This window comes from Lipophrys pholis, assembly GCF_963383615.2.
Source record: "Lipophrys pholis genome assembly, chromosome: 1".
Lineage (NCBI taxonomy): Eukaryota > Metazoa > Chordata > Actinopteri > Blenniiformes > Blenniidae > Lipophrys > Lipophrys pholis.
Window position 1 is genome coordinate 32282436 of NC_137635.1, and position 25549 is coordinate 32307984.

A 25549-nucleotide genomic window follows, 5' to 3' on the forward strand; every position below is an offset into this window, starting at 1 on the left:
GAGATTCGTATCTGCAGATGAGGACTGAGCAGCTTTGTAGTCATTAAAACTAATCTTTCAACACGATAAAAAAAGAAATTCAAGGCATCTTAATTATAATTTCTGGTCTTTGTTCTCGAGGCGTCGCTTAATTGAAAGCGTCCCAGTTTTGTAGTTCTCTCATGAAGCAAATTTGAAAGCTGGTGTACAAAGAAAAAGTCTGGTACGTGATTGAATCTGAGACTGAACAGAGCATGCTCTGATGTTCCAAGGTCACACTGTAACTTCTGAAACACAAACTTTCTGTGGTGACTGTGTCATCATCGAGCATCTGATGAGTCCTTCATCTCTATCCCGGGACCTCTGCTGGAGGACACATCGTATGTTAAAATTATTTTACTTTCTTTCCACAACAGTATTATACATGTTTATATTTATGTATGCTTGAACAAACAATGACTGAAAACATCTGCATGTCTAATATAGTAATATGATAACACATTGAAGCAGCTTCATGAACTTTGAAAAGGGAATGTTATACATTGTTGGTTATAAGAAACCAGTAGGTTCATTGCTTAGAAATCCAGCATTCATCAACTTAACAGATTTACAGTTCAAGAATGTGGTGCAAACCAAAACTGATCAAAAATCGCCTTTATTTTCACTTTATTTGGTTATCTGTCTTTTATTTAACATTTATTTAACATTTATTTAACCAGGTGAGTTAAACTGTTGGACACAGACGATAAATGAGCCTGATAGGCCTCGTTTCCACTGCACAGTATGTACCAGTACGATACAGCAAAGCGTACCCTGACCCTGGTCTGTTGCGCGGTCCCACCGCAGAGAGCACGTTTAAAATGTAGTCAAGGTTGTGAACGGCCGCGTAATGACGCAGGTATGCAACGTCATCACACGAATAGTAAACGCGGCAGGACGACCAAGAAACACATTTTCTGAAAGTAATGGAAAGTGTTCTGCTGGCGTGAGTCTTCCACAGGTACTCGGGCTTCCGTCTGGGAAAAGGTTCTAGCTCCATGTGATCCTGCAGGTATTGCGGCTGGATGGACCGATGTTAACAGCTGTTGGGACTTCTAACCAATAAATAGCATTTGCTGATGTGTGTTGATTCAAAGCTCATATCACCATCCATCTATTATACTTTGATAGAGTGTATCCTCCTCTATGGATCCTCCTCATGTCAATGGGTTGGCTGTTTGACCTCCATGTGTTCAAGTGTCTTTCGGCAAGACAAGTTGTTCTAACTATGAGACAGTCTCATATAAGCCTCCAGTCACACAGACTGACAGAACAATGAATGAACCATTTACTTAACCTTTCCAGTTAACCGTACTAAATTACTTTCAGGTAAGTTTAAGTAAAATATATTTATGGAAACAATTAGTTTTAATCTCTATTTGTTGCTCTTATTTCTAAAATGGCACCCATATAGTGATAACTTGTTTTTTTCCCCACAAAAAATAGGTATGTAGATCTTCTATTAGTACTAGAGAGTAATTATTAATTAGCATTTATTTATGATTATGATACTTGAATTCTGTACAAATATCAAGAAAGACTTTTACAAACAGTATTATTCACCACCCCATACACCTTTTTTCCCTCTTGATTATTTACATCTAATTAAATGTTGAATAGTGAAAAGCACCTCATTGGATATTTTCTGATTAAACTGACGGACGAAGGAAAATCAGGTGCCTTTTTTTTCTCTTTCTCTTCCGACATGAACAAGGGTACAATTAAAATTCTGAGCAGTGTTTGTTCTGCACAAACAACTACACTTGGCCCCCTGACTTCAGATCCAGTTTCACTTGAACAATCCCATCCTCCTGTGTGCCGCCACAGAAATCCGAGACCTCACTCATATATTTAGAGACAAACGGCCTTCGTCGACGTGAACTACAGTCAACCTTGACACCTGGGATGTGAGCCGGTGGTCATGGCGCTGGACGTTGATGCGTGTTTTCTGTCCATGCTTGCATGTATGCGCATGCTTTATTCTATATTTCTGCATAACTGGAACCATCTGAATATTTATCTTTCTGTTTATGCTTCACAGTGTGTGTGTGTGTGTGTGTGTGGGGGGGGTCACTTTTTGAAGATTGTATTTAATTTTTCTGTCGACGAAACTTTTCTGAATTCGCACCTGTCAAATATAAGTCAAGACTTCTTGGTTTTTGACTGCCACTCAGCCAACCGGTGGCAAATGTTTGAGAGATTATCTCCATTTTCACAAAGTCATGCCCTGAGACAGCTTCTGCTTCTCCGAAACCAAAATGTGCTCGTGTCTTGTCTTACTTTTTAAAAATGTATTTTGGTTGAGTTTCTCCGAAGCCCCTTCACGATTATTCTTGGCTTTGGTTTTGACCCATTCAACCCAACCCTTATTCAGTCGCTGCATTCATGATCCGTCCGCATCTGTTAAAGAGATCAGTATTAAGCCCCTCTGCTACAACAGCTACTGTAACTTAACACACACACACACAAAGGGGGAGGAATCAATTAATGAGAGCTCTTTGAGATGATGGAGCACAACCAAGGTGAGTGATGTGTGTTTGGGTGAAGACTGATTAGCTCCAGAAAGGAGGGGAAAACAAGTAAATGTTCCTCATTATCTTTTCTCCTCCTCCTGTAATTCTCCCATTTCATTGAATCACCCAAGAAGAGGAGAGGAGAGGAGACACTCCCAAACTCGCTGCCCATTGGCCTGCAGGCATTTGGAGGAGATTTTAAGAGTTGAAGAAGGAGGAGAGAGTAAAAGCCACTGGAAGTTTGGAGATCTTTGACTCATTGGCCCTGGCCAGTCAGCAGGTGGCAGAGGGAGAGGCTTGGTGAGTGACGTCCAGTCCTTCAGAGAAAAGAGTGAAAGAAAAGAGGAGAAAGTTAAAGAAAGGGTAAGTCAACTTTGGAATATATTTCTAAATTAGTTCTATTTGGAAAGATTTAAGATTTTGTGGCATTGGCCAGTAGATCTCTCACAAGTTTTAGTTTTTGTTCAGTTTGAGTGTGACATTGTGCATAATCTCAAAATATCTTTAATAACTGGTCATTTACAATTGTTCTTTTCTACTTAGTCAAGGGGATATGCCTTATTTACCTCTTCAATGTGTAGATCTTTCCTCACTGTTTAGTATATATATTTATTTTCATCTTTCTTTTAATCCTGAGAATCTCTCTCTCTCTCTCTCTCTCTCTCTCTCTCTCTCTCTCTCTCTCTCTCTCTCTCTCTCTCTCTCTGTCTCTCTCTTTCTCTCTCTCACTCACTCACACACACACACACACACACACACACACACACACACACACACACACACACACACACACACACACACACACACACACACAAATCAGTGCGTGTCCACAGCCTCTCACCTGGACAGTTACTTGACAATATAAAGGTTATGATGCCACCTTTAGTTTAACTTTATTGGGGTTTGCACGGCAGTGATTAGCTCCTGATTAAACACGATGGAGATCTCGGTGATGTGGGCAACAACACAGCTGTGCATGGGTTTTGAAAGCATTTTGTAAATGTTGGATATTGTTTCCTTGATGAAGTGCAATTAAATGTTTATATGTGAGAGAAAGCCTATATTTTTGACCCAGATATGGTGGAAACGTTTTACACTTTCAATACGGGAAAAATAGAGAAAGCAAGTATAGCGAACATTTCCTGAAATATGGAAATTTATACAGTTCATAAAGATAATAAAACTGAGACATTTTTATGAGTGCTGACATAATTTGACACAAATAAATGTGGATATTTTCCCTTTTGAATAGCTGTGAAAGACTTCACTGCCTTTAACCCTGCATTAAGATTATTATTTAAGATGCTGTGTCAAGTTAAAATGCACATTGTACTGTCGATAATCTCATATTGTCTGTCAACAAAGCTGTCGGCACTAATTTTCCTCATTGATACTAACTAAATATTTATAATAGCTGTGCAGAGGGGGTTATGTGTATTCTCACAAGACTGTCGATCCAGTAGATTTACCTTTAATGCTACTGTGTTGGCTCGGGAAATACACAGAAGCCCCTCGCAAAATGAGCTACAGATGTGGGACCTCAGCCGCTTGAAAAGAGAGAGAGAGAGAGAGAGAGAGAGAGAGACCCATGGCCCTGAGTGGGTGGCTCATAAAAAGTGTTGAGATTATACAATGTGACTGCTTTCATGGAAACATCCAAACAAAAGTCAAGTAGCACATTTTTTTTTGTTTAGCTTCATGATTGAAAATGACCTCTGCTTAGAATAAAATCACACTTTATCTGTTAGCAGTTGTCTGGGCCGAGAACCTCGGCTGTTTCATTAATACTTTTTCTGGTGTTCAACATTGCGGTGAATGGAGCCTCTGTGGTCAAGGATCTTTACCGAGGTCTCCTTGTGGTCCGCAGGGCAGGGAGAATCATGAAGATATGAGCTCCGCACTCAGACGATAATTGCTTTCAGCTTCGTTTTATTCGTTTTAGTTTCCATGTTCCGTCTATGAACTGCTGTGTGGTGGTGGGGGGTAGGTGAGGGAGGAGGTGGACATCCACAGGTTTGCAACCGCACTTGAAAAGGCATAGCCTAACCTCACTTCCAACCCTCCTCATGCTTGGTGGTTTGTTCCAAAGAAATTTGTCCTGAGTTGCAACCTGGTGAAACAGTCAGCCTTTTGTCTGACAGTTAATGGATCTCCAGAGAAGAAGGGGCACATGCGCTCAGACTGACCAAAAGTTATTCTACTACCTCTGCTTGTCTATATCTGTATTCCCAGCAGGTTTTCTTTTTCTACCACTGTTTGCTTTTGTTTCTTTTACAGTTGTCTGTTTTGGCCTGACTTACTTTATTGAAGCCCATTGTTCAATGCAATCCCCTTTTTCAAACCTCTGAAGTAGCTACCCTCTCAGCTTGTCAAGATGCCTTCAAGAAAGTTGTGTTTGTTGATTCAGACAGTATTGTCTCCAGGTGATTAAACTGTAGCAACCTGTGGAGGTCCTCCAACCCTCCCCTTCTTTTGTAAGCTTTAAATGCCAAGTTTCACATACTGTACACACATGGGCAGAGCGCTTATTTCTCTCATATAAAAGACCTAACACACATCTAGGCAACAACACTTTACAGGCCCATTGACATAGCTCAGCTTTGACATGGAGAGAAGTTATTGTCGGGAAGGAATTTTTCACAGTGTTTATGGACATGTTGAATTTTAGTTGCTTCCGCTTGACAGGCTGGTGGAGATACTGTCTGAGGGAGCCATGTGCTGACGTAGAGCCTCCACTAACTGAGGTCTGGGTCTTGCATTCCCAGAATGACAAGTGACAGTCACATCCCATTCGATTAAAGACATACTGAAGCATTTAGAGGGCACTTCTTTTTAAAGCCACTGTGAATAAACACCAAGATGTCCTGTTTTCATCTTTAAATATCTTTTGGAAATTGTCAAATTGAGTAAAATCACACAATTTATAGTTCGAAAAGCCTCTAGATTACACATCCGATACACTTTTGAGAGCTACTTCCCTACATAATTTGGAAATGGAAAGAAAAGTTCTCTGAATTTGTGGAATAATCAAACTCTCAGTAAGTCAGAAATGCATTCATTAGGTTCACTGATGCAATGATATGCCAAGTCACTAAACGTGACTAAACCTTATAGCCATATAGTTTGAAAGAAATGTGCAGAATTTCTGGGGTTGCCAAATAGAGACAGTAGAGGGTTAACTTCTCATTTTTGACTTTTGGGTTAAGGCCAATAAACCCTCTCTGTTTTAATAATAATTGAACTAAGCCTGCTGTTCTGGCTTATGTCATGACAGACGCTTTATGCAGCAAACATCTAGTATTTCATTTAGTGGTACCTAATCTTGCCTGTCATTTCACTTCCAACCACATCTGGTCACTTCATCCATTAACTAGTAATTATCATTTGAAAACCCCTAATTTTATTATCTCTGTCTATTTGATCCATCCCTTCAGTCATATTCACCAGTAAGTACATCCCAAGGAAATATTTGGGTTTTTGGCATATTTGGACCATTAAACATTTGATCATCTCTGAAATGATGCCTTTTAATAGAGGTGACATTGCCTCTCTCCACATTTTTTAAGTGTGTGGTGCTGCCATGCCAATAAGCTCTTAAGGGCCTTCGGGGAATAAAAATAATAAAAAAAAAATCTTGTGGATTTCTTTGAGCCTGGCAGAGGGTTTTGAAAGATCCCCAAATCATTTGAAATAAGATCCTTTAATTTTTTTTTTTTATACTATGAGGAATATCATCTTCATGTGGTACAAATTTGACGTCCTGGATTGACTGTCTCCAAAAAGTTAGTCCAAGAAGAGTGTTTGATCCAAAATGAAATCTCAGAGAACACCAAATGTGTTCTCTCATCATCTACAGGAGGCTTTTTAAACTGCTGGAGTCAATATGCAAACCTCCGTCAGAGAAAGGGATTGCACTCGATGGAGATGCAGGCGAAAGACTATCCAGAAAGGACATTAGTGTATGTAAAACTTAAAAAAATGGTTTGGAATGTACTTATTTTTGTATATTATTGAGTATATTCTTCTATCTTACTCCATCCATCCATCCATCTGGCCATCACCCATCCATCATCAAGGTAGTCATCTTTTATCCATTAACCGTTCTTTTACCCATTCATCCATTCTGCTATGCGGTAACACATCTCGTGCGACGGTCCCACTTCCCTCCTCTAGTCCTTATTTCCTCCCTTCATTAATCCCTCCATCTGCCTCTCTTTCCCACATCAGGATATTCTCAGCAGCCGGTAGCAGCTTGCTGCTGTGCTTGGAAAGTCACCGTGCTGTCTCCTCCAAGAGAAATAAGAAAAGGGCCTGAAAACTGCGGGCATCAAATAAAACCATGACGGGGAGCTATAAACATGCTTGTTAAGCATCTCTGTAAGCCAACGCTTGGTACCATTACACATGCCTATGGTATACCGTCCTTAATGTGCCACTGCTTTAAACCCACACTCTACATCATTCCTTCCCTCACCTATTCAATCTTTCTCACTCACTCAATCTCTTTCTATTTTCAAAACTTAGTCTCTGTTTCAATCTTTTTTTCCCCCCCAGTCCTTCGTCTTAAAATCTATTCCCGTCATCTCTGGTTTACCCTCCTAAGACTTGGCCATTGATAAAATAACCCAACATCCACCCATATCCAGGCTTTTACCACTACACAGGGTAAAATAAACAATTTGCCAGTGATGTCATAGCTTGGGCAGCTTGCACAGTCTCCAACCTAAAACTTTTGACCAGCAGCAGTTATGGAGACAGCTAAAAAAAAAAGGGCGCACAAGGTCAAGTATATTGAGTTTGGACTTGTTAGAAACAGATCTCAATAATTGAACCCCTGTTTGTTTTACTGAAAAAACTCAGGAGTAATTTGAATCACAGAAGTACTTGAGTTACATCATCTATAAATCATCAGGTTGAGGATTTGTGTGCCAACATACGCTTGGTGCAAAACAAATTAGATCCAGTTGAGTGAGATAAATGGCTTTCCACTTTAGAAATAAATGGAAAAAAGCACAATATTTTCATATAACTCAAAATGTCATATGCTTTCATGTTCTTCGGATCCCCTCTTAGGATCTCTGCAGATGTGATAATGGTATCATCATGATAGACGGAGGGTTGGCAGGTTCTGGGTCCACTTGTTGATATTTTAATATTCTAGCCCAAGCTCAATGGGTCTGTTGGGATTTTTAGGATCCGTTTCTATCTCTGCACACTTTCTACTTTTCCAGCTGTTTTGGTTCTTGATGCTCGATGAGGGAATGTTCAGTCCGCAGGGGTTTCCAGAAGATCCACTTCTCCTCTTCAAAATGTCACTTTGCAGGTTATAGTAAAATATTGGGGGAAGAAAACTTTGAGAAAAGCCTTGTTTGTCAGCAAAATTCCAGGTTGGAGAAGTTTAGCCAAGCTTTTATTGTCTGCAATACTTTAACAGATCTTCTGGATTCATTAGTATTTTTCACTTCTTAAAGATCATTTCACGTCCCATATGTGAAGCTGTATAATTCTATGCAAGCTGTCAAGCATTGCACTCTTTATTGCTGAACTTTCATTCACTCCATTAGTGGTTTTATGTTTCCATAGACCACACAAGCACAGCAGGCTTAGATCAGATGTTCCCATCTGCCACTTTTAAAACTTTTACATCGGTAAGATAAATTCACAGCAAAGTCCAAAAAAGACAGGATGAAGGTTTAAAAAAAAAAAAAGAGAGAAAAGGGCGTATCATTTTTAGAAGCATGTAATTTAGCTTCTTGGGGAAGCCGCTGGAAGGTTTTGGGTTCACATGACATCACTGTCATTATACACAATGACATCAGCAGTGAGGACAAGCGCCGGCACTCTCTCAAGCTTTGACGCCTGACCGAGCACAATTTATGGATTAGAGCAGAGGGATCAAAAGGATGACTGCTCACTTTCTGTTGCCAAGATGTAGACTTAGTATGATTAGACACGCAAACACACACAGTGACCTCATGGTTCAGGTTTCCCTTTGACTAAATATACAGTAGCGCCAGTGTAATGTAACTTATGTATCTTGACAGTCCTCTGTTTTCTGTAAAACTCTGACATGTGGAGAGCACAAACGTGACCCTGGTTCAACCTGGAGACTCGGGTTCAGTCAGGCGCAACGACAAACATCTATAGTTTCACTGGTCTGTTGCACGTAGTTCAAGCCAAAGATTTGCAAAATGTAAAGACCAGTAGTAAAAAAACAGATGGGATATTTCATCTGTACAGCTCTTACTCATGCCACTCACTGAGAGCCTTGGAAGTGAATTTGATGTGTCCAACGGTCAGCAGAGATTTGTTCAGCCTTGTTTAGAGACCGTTTCCACAGAGTAGTGTTGCTAAAAAATAAGTTTGGATAATAATGAGATAAACTACCACAATAACAGTGGACAGCTTTTATAAAGAGGAACTGACATTTTGTCATGATGCCAATGTCACTCATCCATATAGACCTTCTCCAACTTGGTCTGATCTCTGGTTTACACGTTCAGCTCCTCTTCTAGTTCTCAAAGGAAAGACAGATTTCACCATTTGACAGAGATCAGTCAGTCTGAACACTTTCAACACACATAAATACCAACTTCACATCAAGTTTGATATGTGTAAACTGCATAATGTCAGTCTCTGGTAAATCAAAGAAGATGACCATGACGTATGTTAGTTCTGTCCTCATAACGTAATGTCATCAGTGTGTGCCACCGGTGTCTCCCAGGAGGACATGGATAGTTGAAAACACTGTCTTGTTCTTTAATCCAATGGGAAAGTTTGAATCATTGTTTGGTCTCAGTGACGCATTGATTGTTGTCATTTCCCAAATAGCCGTAGAAAATAGCACCGGTCACATTGGAGGATGACATTTGATAATCTCAGAGGATTATCGCAGGCTTTATTTTCAGTCACAACAGCATAATAACAGCTGTCCATGAACCACTTTCACTCTGTATAAACAGAGTTTTTGGGCCAAAATAAAAAGGTTACGCCACATGTACTCATTCTTTGTTTGGGACAACCCAAAATTACAGTGTGCTCACCTCAATGCCCAAGTTGACTTTATTTTCACTTCTCATAACAAATTAAGCACAGGGAAAAGGAGCACCCACCGTCATCCTACTCTGCATGAAGACATGAGCTTTGTCAGTTGAGATTATTCATATTTATTGCTGTCATAACTTTTCTTTCGATGTTACATAGTATGTGATGGTTCACTATGATGTTGAGAAATGGTGAGAAGCAATATATCCATCTGTTCAAATGTGCAGTCAAAAACAGATGTTTGGCTCAACACTATAGAAATTGTACGCTCACATTTTAGATGCTGGTAACAATAAAGGTGATGGCTTTTTGCTGAAAGTTTTGTGGCACGTGTATACCTCATACCTTATGGGAATAGGAGCTGAGGGGTGTTTCTCAAGCTGATGCCACAATCTTTACTTGCTTTTACTTTTTATTTTTTAAAGAAAATGTTTAACGTTTTGGGAAATAGGTTCATACATACACATAAGAAAGAAAAAAACAAACCCTGAGGCATGTTTTATAGGTTTTTTTTCTCACCCATGTTTTTTGGCCTGTGGAGAACACATCTTCTTTTTGCAGTCAGGTGTGTTTAGATTAAGAATATTCAAAGTCTAAATAAATCGATTTCCATTGGTTCATTATTACTTTGCCCCAATACATTTTCCTACAGATATTCAGCCAAACGGACAAAATGATTTAAACTTTCACACAAAAAATCCCCGAAATGTTGTGTACTGAATCAGGAAATAAAGCCTTGAGTGTGGATTTCTTCCAGGTATCCTGTCCTTTACACACAATCCAAAGACATGCAGGCTAGGTCAAACTGGCATTAAGGTGATATTTGCGTGGGTGATAATGTCTCTGAGTGTGAGCACCGGTGTGGATTGGCAATCTGTGTATGGTGTCTCTGTGTTGCGAGACCCAAGCTATTTCCTTTTTACTGGGTCATGGAAATATTGTATTCATGATAGAATTTCAGTCTGGAAAAAGACTTGTACTCTTAGCTCAGATTTCTCTCCAAATAATAAAAGAGAGGTTCCTGGATGTTGTTTTTTAGACCTTTGACACTTGTTATATTCCATAGTTGGATTTGAAACTGAACCCTCCAAGATTCATCTTAAAATCATTAGAAATGTATCTGTATTTCATTAAAAAAACAAACATAATAATACATCTGTGCTTGTATTTCGACGATCTAGCCATGACCACTCGATTCCTGTGGAGGCCCCCGTGCCTGCTGGCCCTGCTCTGCACCGTGTCACACTTCTGCTCTGCAGACAATCGCCCGGACCCATCGGCCAAGGAGCAGGGAGTCACCTTCAGCCACGTCTATAAAATTGACATCCCGGGAAGCCCAAGTTGTAAACTAGAAAAAGTGCCCTCTCAGGATGAAGCAGGTCATTTAGAACTAATTTAAAATACTTCTATTGATGAGCATTGTGACTCAGGTTTTCTGTAATTGCCAATTTAAAAGCTCATTCTTTCATTTTTCCAGGTTTGCAGACGGAAACCACGACAAATGGAGAAAATGACATAACCTTTCGACACAACATTAGGCTGCAAATGCCAAACTGTGACTGCGGAGAGTCAGAAAGCTTCAAGTCTCTGTTGTACAGAGTTAATGGACTGGAGGAGGAGGTAAACTACCTGAAGACCCAGTGTAGTCAGGGATGCTGTGGAGCTGCTGGTGCTGCAGGTGAGCGATGAATGATAGAATGCAGAGCTGAGATTTTACAAGTGTGGGGTTGCAATACATTGGAAAAAAGTTACACTGAATAAAGACTAAATTAAACAGTCACACTCTGTCACTCTCAAGGAGTGGACACAAGCTGTAGCGGCCATGGTATCTACCAGCAAAACACCTGTAGCTGCCTCTGTAATCCTGGATGGGAAGGCCCAGACTGCTCCGTGTCCTCCTGCCCTGATGAGTGCAACGACAACGGCCGGTGTGTGGACGGGAAGTGTGTGTGCCACCAGGGCTTCACAGGAGACGACTGCAGTCAGCTGCTGTGTCCAGACAACTGCAATGACAAGGGACACTGTGTGGATGGAAAGTGTGTCTGCTTCCCACACTTCGCGGGCGACGACTGCAGCCTCCAGAAGTGTCCCAACGACTGCATCGGTAACGGGCGGTGTGTGGATGGCCAGTGCATCTGCGATGAAGGCTTTTTTGGAGAGGACTGTTCGTTGGGTGAGCTGCTTTAATCTCAAAATGCAAATCCTGCCAATAAGGATATTTTTGGGTTAAACATTATAAATTTATTTATTTATTTATTTATTTATTTATTTATTTATTTATTTATTTATTTATTTATTTATTTAGTTAGTTAGTTAGTTAGTTAGTTAGTTAGTTAGTTAGTTAGTTAGTTAGTTATTTATCTTATCCATTGTTGTTAGGAATCAGGACCAAAAGATTTGGGGAAAGTTTTGATATTCAGCCGTAGACTAAATAAACATTTAACCAGAAATATCCAAAATTCAGTGTTAGTGAAAGTGCAATTATATTACTTTCTTCAAAGGTTAAAAGGTTGGCTTTTAATGTCCTTTTATTTATTTATTTTTTCAATTGGATGTGACAGGTAATGCCCATTGGTATGGCCTGTAGTATAGTTTAATATAGTTATTATAGTTACATTACATAATCAATTTATGTGTTTTTGCAACAACCAAACAATTCATTGAATTATTTTGTTATTTAGTTGCATTATATTGATGTGAACACCAATTTTTAAAGGACCTTTTATGGTTTAATTCTGCTTATATGTTGCCACTCAGCAGTGACTAACTATGTTCTTCAAAGCTGGATCAGTTATTGACTTTTGCCGTGGATGAAAACAGGACTACTGTGAGCGTCAGCTTTAGCCCACATTATCCTTTCTCCACAATGTAAATACATTTACAGGCCCAGAAAAACCCCATTAACTTACCTGCTGCTGTCTGTTTTCTTGTTCTTTCTTGTTATCTTCATTTGTTCATTGATCTATTTCCCTCAAGAACAGATGTTATGGTGAACATTGTATTCCCCTTGCAGGAGTAGGAGCAGAAGAGTGCTTGGAGTTGAAAATATCAGACTTTAAAATTCAAACCACAGTTTAATTTCAAACTAACTGATGTAACTTCAGATAAACTTAATGAGTAAATCAGACATTAGACTAATCTGACTATGGTCGCTCTATTGTGTTTGCAGGTTTATGTAAGTTTTATATGGCACAAGTTATACGCTGGACACCCGAGCAGTTAGGATTGGGGTCTTGCTCAGGGACTCACAACAGTGACCTGTCGGCACTGAGGTTTAAACTCCCCTAAGCCAAATGCTCACTGAGACATTCTTAATGAAAGAGGCAACAAAAAGTGGTCAGTTAATTTTTGTTGGGAAACTACTAAAACAATCTCATCAGATGTAACATGTGCACCACAATTAGTCAGGTAGAAAGCTTTTAACTGCTAAAACTAAAGTGGCACTAACAGTGGAAGGAGCTGTGACAGAATATCAAGACATTAATTACGGTACCTGGTGGAAATATTACAGGCTGCAGCTGTAGACATTGCCACAGGAAAAACTGAAAATCATTTATCTACTATTTTTTCCTCTTTTATCTGGCGATGATTTGCTGTCATAACTCGTGTCCTCACACATAGCTCATTCTTAAAGAATTCATTCCTGTGGTCGGTTCTCATTATCCTGTCCGACGACATTTGATGTGTTCTGTGGAGGATATTAGTGTCTGAGTGAGCATATTCCACCATGAACCTTTAATGGGCCAATTATGTATTTGGTGAGCGGATGATAACATTTCATGACCAAGGTTTGCATTGAGCTTGATCTGTGTTCCTCCGGAGACTCCAACTTTGTTATACAGTCACCTCCATTGTCCTCGGATTTTATTAGTTATCTCACAGATGCTGCCGGGAGCTTTGGGACCATTAAAATTATTAGGCTTGTTCCTCATATCCTGTTCACCTTCTTATAAATTTTCTTCCTGGAGTAATTTAGCGAAATCTTTTCGGGCCCGTCTGAATGATTCTGGCGACTCAGTGTGGTTGGGCTTGAGTCAGCTACTATGCTGCCATCTGTTTGATGCGTGTCGGCAGCTCATGCATCAGTTGAATGATAATCACCTGACAGCACACTGGGCATTGGAATCATTAACAGACACCAAAGATAAAAGTCTAATCAGAAGTTTGCAGCTCAGCATATTTGACCAACATTAAATTGTCAGTGGAACCACTGCCTTCACACATTCTTACTAATGTTTTTTGGCCTCGAGGATTTTATTGTGAAAGACCAAGACAGTTTCAATGTCATTTGGACTTTAGTGGCCTTTCAATGATGAGTAGTTCCCATTTTCTTTGTGAATCACTTGCGATAATTGGTTCATTCAATTATGATGCAAGACTTTCTGACCGAACATGAAGTGTTGCCAGTTACCCTGATGTCCATTGTGACCTACTTGAGTGGCATCCAAAGCATCTGTTTGAACAGTTATTCCAGATATAGCCTCTGAAGGGGGGCTTTCAGTGGGCTGACCTCACGACCACTGAATCTCTGGCCTCCATACCATATATGACATGATGGTCACAGGATAGCGCAGGAACTTAAACACAGTCATCAGTCTTTTGGGGCTCTGTTTGGCTTTTAGCCTGCAGACAAATGATCACTTTTGTTGCTAAATGTGCAGTTCAGAGAGACACTAGCACCATGCAGCTTCAGGAGTTCAGGACAAAACTGCAATTTGTTGCAATTTAAGGCAAAAACATGAGCAATAACAGTCATTTATTCACTCTGAGGCTCTCAAGAAAGAAATAAAAAAGTTGGGTGCAAGTGCGGGAGCACATGGTTGTGACGTGGTTATCTCTCTCAGTCCATACTGAGAACAACCTGGTCAATTCTGGTCTTGGGTTCATATGGTTTCCCTGTGAGTGCGTCGTCCAAAGACATGTTTGTTACAACAATTGGAAATAATTGTTGTAACCTGCCTTTAACCCATTATCAGCGAGGATCAGCTCCAGCATCACACCCCAAGGTTCAAAAGTGGGTGTAGAAGATAATTTAATGGACAGATCTACAGATGGCTATAAGAGCACACTATAAATTTAACTTTTCAGCAGACTATTGGGAACATCTGTCTCAGGCATGTTTTCATTTGCGTCTAATGTAAAGTATGAGATTAAACTCTGAAGCACAGGGTTTTTGACATTGAGTGGATCCATCAAAAGCAGCCCCATAAACCATTTCATCTGTTCCTCAACTCCACTTGTAGACACGGTGTCAGAGCATAAATTGTCCAGGGTTTACAGTAGCAGGTCAGTTATGGCCAACCTTAGATGACGATTTAGTTTCCTCACGCTGAGCTTTGCTCCGCGATGGCAGAGAATAGCCGGTGAAAGAGAACGAGCTCTACAGCTTTGTGTGTAGGTGCCGTTGACCAAAGTCCAACATCAACAGTGGCACAGTGTCAGAGGAAAAGTTAGGGCGGAAGGGAGAGTGGGAGTCATGGATACAAAAATACATTGTGTTGATTTAAGGTGTTAGTAATAATAGTAGTAATAAGCAGCAGGAGAGTGGGATCACAAAAGCAAAACAGTGGAAACGTTCTTTGTTTTATGTGGCTCGTTTCCATTTGAACACCTGGATGATGGACGTCAATCTGCTCTCTGGTGGGTGATGAAGGCAATGTGGTTCCTGAAATATGGCTTTAGATATACAGTACCATCCATTCAGCGTCGTGCAGTTTCAATTGGCGCAAATGATGTTAATGCTCCCAGCTTTATCTTCAGTATTATAGGCAGATGCTTGTGACTAACAGTATTAATGATGGCTGTGCAAAGATTAGGGTGGATGTTCAGAAACCCTTGGAAAAACAAAAGGCCCTTTCACGCCACATCTTCGACACATCAATAGTGCATTCAGTTATTCAAATATGTGTTTAAATGAAATAAATATTAGTTTTACCACCCACTTAACATCTCTTATTCCTTTTATTTAATCATTTGATTTCAAGAAAACACAAAGTGCACACAGGCAATAAAAAAGAAAGACTTCATGCCTATGTAATTAAAGAAACGCTTTAAAAAAAAAAAGCTAAATATGTTTTTTTTCAATAAAAGTAGAATACAATAATTCATTTCTGCAGATAGTCACTATGCATTTCTTCACTTGCAATAGCTTTTGTAGGAAACTTAGTTAATTTATTTACTATACAGTTACATCATTTTGGGGGGACAAAATCCATCCATCCATTTATCCATCCATCCATCAATCCATCTACCCATCCATCCATCCATCCATCATTTTGATTCAGAAATTAACCTCAGAAGTACATTTTTGGATCGAGGGAGGAAACACAATGTGTATGTGTGAGTAAGCCCACCCAAAAAGGCCCTGACTGGACCAAAACTGGGCATTTTCTTGCTGTGAAAGTGAAATGCTCTATATTTGATACTATTATTTTGTCTTTGTTGCCGTCTAAGAAATATTTTCTTTGCATATATACACACATTTGGTGAGATTTAGTCATGCATAATGTATCTTATGAAATCCACCTTCATTTTGGAACCATATTTGTCCGTATTTTGGTGAGTCGTTCAGGAATGTCACACATACCTATCCAGAGTATGAATAACCAGATGTGGATTTATACTTTCATTTCATCAGTTAGTGTTGGATTTCTGCAGTTTTATAGTCTTTCTGAGACCTCCAGATGTAATGTTTTCCTTTTCCAATGTTTTTCAATAATTTTCAATCAGAGAAAACAGAAATGACCATCACTTTCCACTTTTACAATTTTAATATGTTAATTTATTCACCCCAAGTGTGACAAACTATTATTTGAGGGTGAAGACTGTTGACAGTCATGAACTGAAGTGGCAACAGGGGGATATTAAGTGCTACTGGATGGAAAAGGAGTGCTACTTGTCAGGAAAAACATTAAGCTTCCTGACTTTGACTTGTGGAACAGCATCTGAACCTGATGTGAATTCCTTCCCGGCCAAACTTATGGCAGACTCCTCCACCACCCGTTTCAGTATTCCCCGTCGACATATACTTATGTTTCTGTGCACAGTGTTTTATTTCTTTCAATCTACTGCTGTCCATTATTTATTTGCCCCTATCGCACCCGCAGAAAGTTCATCCTGTTTGTGGGGAGCCCCACTCCACACAGCAGTGCTGACGTCCTGTCTTCTGTCTTTTTGGCTGGTGTTTTGTTATTGTACACCTCCATAGTTATATACCTTCTCACCCACCTCCCCGACTGTAGTTTTTTCCATCATCTCCAATGAAGCACTGTGGCCTTGTATAACCACTGAAAAGCAGTATTTCTTTCCAGCTTGGGAAGAAACCACAGTGTGCAAGGGAGTACAGTTTTTTTTCTGGTTCATCCCTTTGTGTTCTTCGCACCTATAAACAAGCCAAAATAGAACATAGCAAGTAGTTACATGAGGTTGATCAACATACAAGGGAGAAAACAGAAGGACTTCCGATAACAATCAAATGAAATAATTTAAAATGAAAACTGTTTTCCGACTCCTTTGAACGTCGGCCTTTGCTCTGCTTGTGTTTACCTCTTTCTTTCCATCTCCCCCAGTCTTCGGACCTCAAGGTTTGCGGTTGGTCAAGGTGACCGACGTCTCTCTCCTGGTTGAGTGGGAGTCCGTCCGAAGGGCCGAGTATTACCTGCTAACATACCATCCCAAACATGATGAAGGTGCAATGGAAAAGGTATGTTTTGGGGGGGGCCTACCAAGTTAAACCAAATCTAGTAATACAAATATAAATAGGCTGGAAAAATGTAATTCAAAACATATTGATTGGATGACTTTATTCTTTCATGCTTTTATCCAACATAACACACAATAACCTGGGTCCTGTTGCTAGAGCTTAAAAACACATGACTGTGTTTATGGTCTACCACCCCACCACATTCTGACTGTATGACCTTGGTGCAACTGCATGGGGCTTCTATACAGCTGTAATTCAAGCCTGACAGGTGGAAAAAGCAGTTCTGGAGGGTTAAAATATTTTAAACTACTATAAAAAGGTTCTTACCCAGTGATTAGTATGTACTATCATCTTCATCAATACCTTTATATTGAGTTGCATGTTATAGTAACAGCAATGGTGTCACTTTTAGACTGACAATAGCTGACCTGTATCTACAAATGTAGGTTTTATAAGAGCTGTCTGCTGCTTTATGCAGCTAGATTATTATATCCGCCAAGGATGTAATAAAATCATTGGCGTGTATTTGTTTGTCTGTCTGTATGTCTGTTAGCAAGATTAGGTCAAAACTACTGCATGGATTATGTCGAAACTTTCACCACAGATTGATATTAGGCCATGGAAGATTCCATCAGATTTTGGAGGTGATCTGGTAAGTTTTTTTTCTGAGTCCAGGTCAACCTTCGGCGGATGTCAGAAATCGTAGATTGCTCTTGTTTCAGCTGTTTTCAAGCTGTTTTATCTCCTTTTCAGGAATCGATGTCGTTCAAAAACATCTGCCATCTTCTACCAACTAACTCATTGTAACTTCAGCTCAACTCATTGTGTGAATCAGTCAATAAACTGACCCACGTACGGCTCAGCTCATCTGTTGTGACAATACAAAAATAGAACTTTGAGCACATGAGATAATTCAAAGTGTCTACTGGCTGTAGTTATCTATACCTTTTGGGTAACTTGCACACAGACTCCTACTAACTTTCCCCATCATTGACCTTGGATGGCGTTTAAATTAATGCTATTGCAACTTTTTATCTGTATGGAAAAATTGTTTGGTGTTTTGCTGCTAGATTCTGTACTATATATATATATAAGCATGTCTCTGTCTGTAAATGATGCTAATTATAGTTTCTAAAATTCATACAAAAAGTATTGTACAAAAACATTATTATTATGATTGTTATTATAGTGTCTTGTAAATGTCTCCTCTTTGATCCTCCCTGTATTAGGTCCGTATCCCAAACACAGACAACTCCTATCTCATCACAGGACTGACCCCTGGAGTAACTTACATTCTCCAAGTCCATGCTGTAATCAAAGAAATCCAGAGTGAAGCCGACAAGATTGAAGCCACCACAGGTGAGAGCTGGATATGTCCCATAAGACAGAGAGACAATCACACACTCACATTCATACTGACAGGCAATTTAAAGTTAAATGAAAAAAAGTATCAAGGGCTTGTTTTTGGAGGAACCCCCCCCCCCCCCCACACACACACACACACACACACACAGGGAGAAGGTGCAAATCACCCGAGTACAACCCAGAGTTAAACAGGGGACATTTTCACCATGAAGCAAAAGTGCTAAGAACCACGTGACTGTACAGCCCCCATACGATGATATAATGTCTCACCTCTTAAGCAAATTTTTTTTTTCATTTCACCCGAGATAGATGAAAAGTGAAATTCTCAGCTGATGGTCTCGGTTCTGTCACAGAAGCAACACACCAGGTAAAGCCGCAGCAGAATCAGCAGTGAGTGCTCCACGAGCGTGTTGCAACTGAGAGGCATTTAAAAAATGTCCTCATCGTTACACACTTTAGTCTCTGAAAGCTCTGAGCTGAATAACTTATGACTGTGGTGATAGGGATAGAAAACATGATTCAAATGGTGGAATATTTCATCTAGAAAAAAGAAAGACAGAAACAGCAAAAAAACTGTTAAAAAATGGTTTGTTTTTTTCTCCCCAAAGTAATTTGTTTGGCATTTTTGATTGACTAAATGAGTATACTTTAGGGTTGACGGATACATTTTTAAGAATCTCAGCAGAAATGCCCTGACATTTTATCCTTTTAAAACCTTATAACCCACTGATAATAAGCACAGAAAGCTGACAAAAGAAAAAGAAACAACAACCAGGCTTTTAAAGTTTGAGTTGGCTTTGACTATATTAGTACTTTTGAGAATAAACTTTCTTCCTGCTGAGGTGCTATCGAGCTGGGTGCAACATGTTGCAGTTACAGGAGGGGACGGTATGAAGCTGAAGGCAGATGTGACTCATTACATGCTCATGTGGTTAGGTGTGGCCTGCACGTTTGTAGGATTAACTTAGAATTTTTTGGGGGGGAAATTACATAGTCACATAAGAGAATAGATGAGGATGATGAGGCAAGAAAATTGGCACTGCAGATCAGCAGAGAAAGAATGAGGGTTCCTCTATTTAAGGTGAGTTTGACAGCTCAGATCCTTTATGCTAAATAATATAATTAGGGTCCGAACGCTGACGGTGCAAAAGGACCCTATTGAATTTTCTATATTTATTATTGCAGGATGAGACATACTCTCCCAAGATTCATTCACCTCCCATACATATGAACAAGCAGAAGCCTAGCATTACTAAGTGTTTCATTACACTCGGGTTTGTTAACCATTAACCGTTCAAGCAATTACAAGGAAATGACTGCACGGATGTGTTTAATGTAAATTGCGTTGGCTCACAGATGTGGTGGAGGACAGATGTGTGGAGACAGGCAGTACTCGACAGGATTGATGGGCGTGACTGAGACTTTCAGAAAGTAGGAGTGACTGAGGTTGACTCACGTGTGGTTGGCCCGGGTTGCCTGTGGAAAACCTCCCAGAGCATGGCATTCCCATATGGGTATATGAAAACAGGCCATCATCTGGCTTATATGTCGTGTGAGGTTGTGCACAGTATGAGGCAGCCGTTTCACTGGTCGCATAGTTTGAACTTCAAAGGACGATTTACTTCAAAAGAGGGTTTAAGTGAATACTTTTCTGTTTCCCGTCAGAAAAAAAAAAGAAAAAAGAGAAAGCTGGCACAAAACAATGGACAACCTTTTCATTTGGTGATGTTTGATTTGTTTCATGATCTTTTTTTCTCATCATATGCCACAAATACAGAAGTCTCTCCTGATTATGATGAGATTCAGTTTTGTCATATGGTCACTGTCTGTACATTCAGTGTATATACGTGTATGAGGGTATGAGTGTATGAGGTATATATTCCTCACAAGCAGGTGTGGAAGAATACGCCTCTAAATATAGTCAGTAGTTATATGTGCAATATGTAGTCATGGAAATTATACTGGAAATATGTGAAGAACCTGTTACTTAAAACACTTTCAAGTAGTAGAATGCAGTTAATATTCAGCTGAGAATATAATAGCACTTCATCGATTCTTTACAGGAAATTGCTGTTTCTGAAGTGAGCAGCGCACGCACGCACGCACGCACGCACGCACGCACGCACGCACGCACGCACGCACGCACGCACGCACGCACGCACGCACGCACGCACGCACGCACGCACACTCACCTTTTATATTCTTTGAAAAGAAAAAAAAATGCATTAATTGCATCAACTCGAGGAAAAATAACTTACGTGAAAAAAAAACATGAGACAAGTCAGTGAAACGGTGTACTGAATAAAGTAAGCAGAATAATACATTCCCCTCATACAAATGATTTTCAATATACTATTGCATTCCTGCAGACCTACTAGAATCAGACACAAAATCGGACAAACGCGGGAATTGAATAAAAATGATTCACAGCTATTCACGTAGAAGTAATCGCAATAAAGCGATAAACTAATCGATCATAACCATATGACCACTGACGGGTTAAGTACCTGATGAATGAATATCTATTTATCCTTACTCTTGTCAGTGTTCAGCAGTAAGTGAGCACTGTATTTCTTTAATGTTGATGTAACAGAAAAAAATATCCAAGCTCAAGGATTTGGGGAAGATCAGCGTAATCTAATGCAATAGGCAATCTAGTCCAGCTCAAAGTGCTGAAGATGTGAAGGTATGGAAGTTCAGTGCTGCACTGAATTTCACAAAATGTTTGTTTCACTGTTTACTGTTTAAAACTTAATCAACGGTGAAATTGTTAAAGATGCATCACATTAACAGTTTTTTTTTGAATTGCAATTTTCAACAGTCAGTGCTTTTGAGAGTTGTTTAACATTAGCTTTTAAAAATCCAATGAGACCCATTGGACAGTGAGTTACAACTATCAGTCAGCTTGTTGTTGTAAATGACTTTCTATGAGCTTTGGCTCAATGAATTCCTCCTCTATCGGTGGTACTTTTTATGTCTAAAAAAAAAGCAATTTTATTTTTAATGCACAATATAATATTTCCATTCAGCATCTGCGTTTTAGCAGCACAGTTGGCCGGCTGCTTTACAGTCACAGCATGGACTGTCAAAGATTATAGACCTCACTAAACAGCTGGAAGATCCACCTCAACCATTTTAGCATTTACTCAGGCCCAGCATGCACCTTTTGATTGTGCAACATGATTGTGTTTAATTTGTGCCACTTAACATAATTACTGAGTGTGGCATTAAACTAGTCATGGGATTAGTGGATGAAACTTTCTTTTACGCCCACACAAACTCTGAGTAATAATCACGGCCCCCTTACATGACGCCATTAAATTATATGCACCTTTGCTCCTGGCTCACTTACTGGGAAAATGTAGGCTACTTTATCCCCAGAACATCAGCTGGGTGCAGAGAGGGTTCGCCCTCCTGTTGTTTGCTGACTTTGCTTCTTTTATCTTGTTCCATTTGTTTGCAATTTGTCCTGTGCGTTTTATTCGTAGCCTGTTACAGCAGGGTCTGTTTCAAAGTGAATATTAGATGGGCTAAAAATAGTTAAGTGTGTCTGTGATTGTGTGTTTTATTCTTGAATGAATCTACAAGTAGACAATATGTGCTTGAGCATTATTCAATATAAATCACGCTCTGCAATTTAACCATGTATTTTTTTTCTTTCATCATTTTAAATATAAATGTACAAAACAATTACATTAATCATTTATTTGATGTATTTACTCTGCCAGGGTGTTCGTGTAAGGTTTAACAAAAGATAAACATAGCAATCACTGCATTTTGATATTATCATCATTCATATTGTCTATATATGTTTATGTATATGTCATATGTTTTATGACACTATAATGAGTGATTTTCTACAAATTCATCTTTAGTCACAATAAGAACAAGGGAAAATTTACCAAAGGAACAAATACAGCCAACGTGTGAATTCACTGTGTTAGTTTTTGTAATTGCTTGGGAACAGTCTTCTTTCTCTCACGATGATGTTCTCATAAAGTAGATTTTACATATTAAATTTGATTTTGTGTGCAAGTTTCTGAACAGACTCTAAATGTAACACTCTCTGCCAATTTCCTTCATTTTTTGCAGATTCAAGATTATTTCAATGCTCTGTCCAGTTTAGTTTATTTAATCCTATATTGCACACTGATTTTTGTCATTTCCATGTCATGGGCTTCAACACCATCATCATCATCATCATCATCATCATCATCATCATCATCATCATCATCAGTATCGATGTCATTTAGTGTCCTCATGTACCTGTGTGACTTGTGTGAGCGAGCCAGGCCAGACGCTGCCGGTGACACAAGTTTCAACGCCGACTTTTCAGTGTGACTTTAGTGTCTGAACACTGAGTTCCATGGACCCTTGTGTCGTTCCCAGATGTCTCCACCATTGACAATATCCAAGTCCTCAGCCAGACAAAAGTCTCCATCCAGGTGGACTGGGAGAACCCACAAGCTGCGGTGGATTACTTCAGGCTCACACACACTGACCCGGCGGGACAGGAAGAGGAGATGAACGTGAAGATGAGCCAGGAGGCCCGCACCAAACACACTATCGTGGGTAAGTCTTGGAGCGGAGGGAGCGCAAATTTATACAGAGGATATAAAAAACACCTGTGGTCATTTCTGAAATTGTTTTGCCTGCCATATTTACTTAAAATCTAATAATATAAAGGGAAAAACCTTGAAGTTGAAGCTTTTCTTAACGTCTGGAGGCTGTAAATCTTTGCTTTTCAATTCTATCATAATAAGACTCTTACCAGCTAACCTTCCAGTTCAGGTGATATTAGGCTTTTTAGATTTTAGCAGCATAAAAAACATCTCTTTTGTCACCGGTACAATTTGCATGCATATATATCATCTATTCTCAAGTTCAATGATAAATTGTTTTAAGTCATTTTTGTAATATTTGGACGTAAATACATAATTAACAATAAAATATCGAGTCAAAACTACCAAAAAACACTGACATACAGTACATGTCATTTCTTAGGTTTAAATCTCAGAAAAAACATACTTGCATATATTATTCCCAATGGTATTAATTCTTTCAGATTATGTGTCCCTAAATCAAAACATTGTGTCTCAGATTTTCTTCAGAGCTTGTCCTTGTCAGGTTTTAGGCTTGAAACCTAGAAGTATTCAAGAATCAAGGCCAGCAAAATAGAAACAGATGAAGATACTTAGGTTTTATCCTTTTAAGTATCTTGTAACTGTTGTCAGCCTATGGTTAAAAGCACAGCGGCACAGAATGAAGCCTCGTTCAATCCCACGTCGCATTAAAATGTCTCTTTCTATCTCTAGGTCTATATCCAGGAACCGAGTACCAGATTTCAGTCCAAGCTATCAGAGGAAACACTGAGGGGAAGCCTTCTTCTGTCACTGGTGTCACAGGTCAGTGCCAACACATCAGTATTTGGGACTTATGTGCTTATTATAAAGCACAAAATAGTCTCAATTTTCCTGAATTTGACTGCTGCCTGACATTAATTGCACTCTGCGACAGCATCTGACACCACCGGCTGAGGATGACACTTGAAAGAATGAATCAGTCACTTGTGGCGCAATAAACACATTAAAGCATACGGCGGAGACACCGTATTCCACTTATTTTTGAATTGGATGCAGTATCATAAACGGCTCTTTGCTCATGCCGAGTCACCGATCATTCGCCAGTGGTCGCAGCCTAATAGGAAAAACACATAATCGGTCGTACAAACTACTGTCATGCTGTATTACACAACCTGTTATTAGCTTCCACACACAGCCAATGATAATAGCATAAGGGATTCAACCAGCAAGAGTCAAGCTTACGGGTTAATGACGAGGGGCTGTAATTTACAGTCTAATAATCTCGACTACTCTAGTGGCTGTGGCGAGTGCGGGGGAAATATGATATGAAGAGTGTGACGACTAAAAGATTCTCCCTCATGGTTGAGGTGAGAAGATCCTCGATTTACCGAGCCCGTCTGGTAATGTAGAACATTAGCATGCCGGTCTGGACTGGTTTTAGGACGTGACGAGGAATTCATTTTTCAATTTTGCTCCACAGCAACATCTCGCTTCATTCTGCTTTACCATCCTGCTTCCCTTCTTTCCTCCTTCACCTTCACTCCCATCCTCCTCCAGAGCTCAGTCAGTTAAAAAGCAGGCCCCGGGTTGATGCCTCTTCCCCGTATTTTTGGCCCTAACGTCAGCCAATTTAAGGTTTTTTAGTCATCAGCGTTAGCTGGGTATTTTCAAGCCTCACCCCTCTTCTTTTGAAAGCAGGCAGGTACTCAAGGGCTCCCGTTTTCGCTAATCCTTTTTTCTGTGTGAGTCTGCGACCTGCGTGTGTCTCAACTCACATGTGTGTTTATGTGTGTGTGAATGGGCTAATCTACACCAGACAGACAGTGGCTTGTCTCCACTCCAGTAGCTACAATCCTTCATTTTAGGTGTAGCACGAACAGGCTTAGAGGTGATTGAAGAGGATAGTCCTCAGCTCCGGCTGCCAGAGAGGATACGCCGGGTTCATGATGACTGGCACGGCGCAACGGAAAGCGCACTTACCTATTATCTCACTAAACACGCCGTTTGCCTGTGGCCAGTGTGGCTACACAGCGCCGGAGATGAAAGGAAACACAAGGAGAAGAAATAGGGAAAGTGCACACATGCAGAGCGAGCAGTAATAAAGTAAAATATGACACAAATTGCCTCACAAGGTATAAATAAATAAATAAATAAATAAAAGTTTGAAAAAGGAGAAATCAGCAACAAATATGAGGTTGTACAAATAATAAAACTATTATGTAACATGCATTTCAGTATTGTGGAGCTATAAGTGGAGCACCTTAGTTTTAAGCTGATGTTGGCCGATGACTTGTGTTCTAAAAACTGTTGAAAGAATCAATTAT

At 39.7% G+C, this 25549-nt stretch overlaps 1 protein-coding gene across 2 annotated transcripts in view; it reads left to right on the forward strand.

Moving 5' to 3' along the window:
- The first annotated feature begins 2788 nt into the window (after positions 1-2788).
- The window catches only part of tnn (tenascin N), a 48795-nt gene continuing 26034 nt past the window's right edge, over positions 2789-25549 (forward strand). For both annotated transcript variants that reach the window (XM_080483859.1, XM_080483860.1), the window contains exons 1-8: positions 2789-2894; positions 10757-10954; positions 11053-11253; positions 11374-11748; positions 17144-17277; positions 18507-18636; positions 23032-23214; positions 23958-24047. In XM_080483859.1, the coding sequence (XP_080339985.1) occupies positions 10759-10954; positions 11053-11253; positions 11374-11748; positions 17144-17277; positions 18507-18636; positions 23032-23214; positions 23958-24047 (1309 nt within the window). In that variant the 5' untranslated portion in view covers positions 2789-2894; positions 10757-10758. The remainder of the gene's footprint in view (positions 2895-10756; positions 10955-11052; positions 11254-11373; positions 11749-17143; positions 17278-18506; positions 18637-23031; positions 23215-23957; positions 24048-25549) is intronic.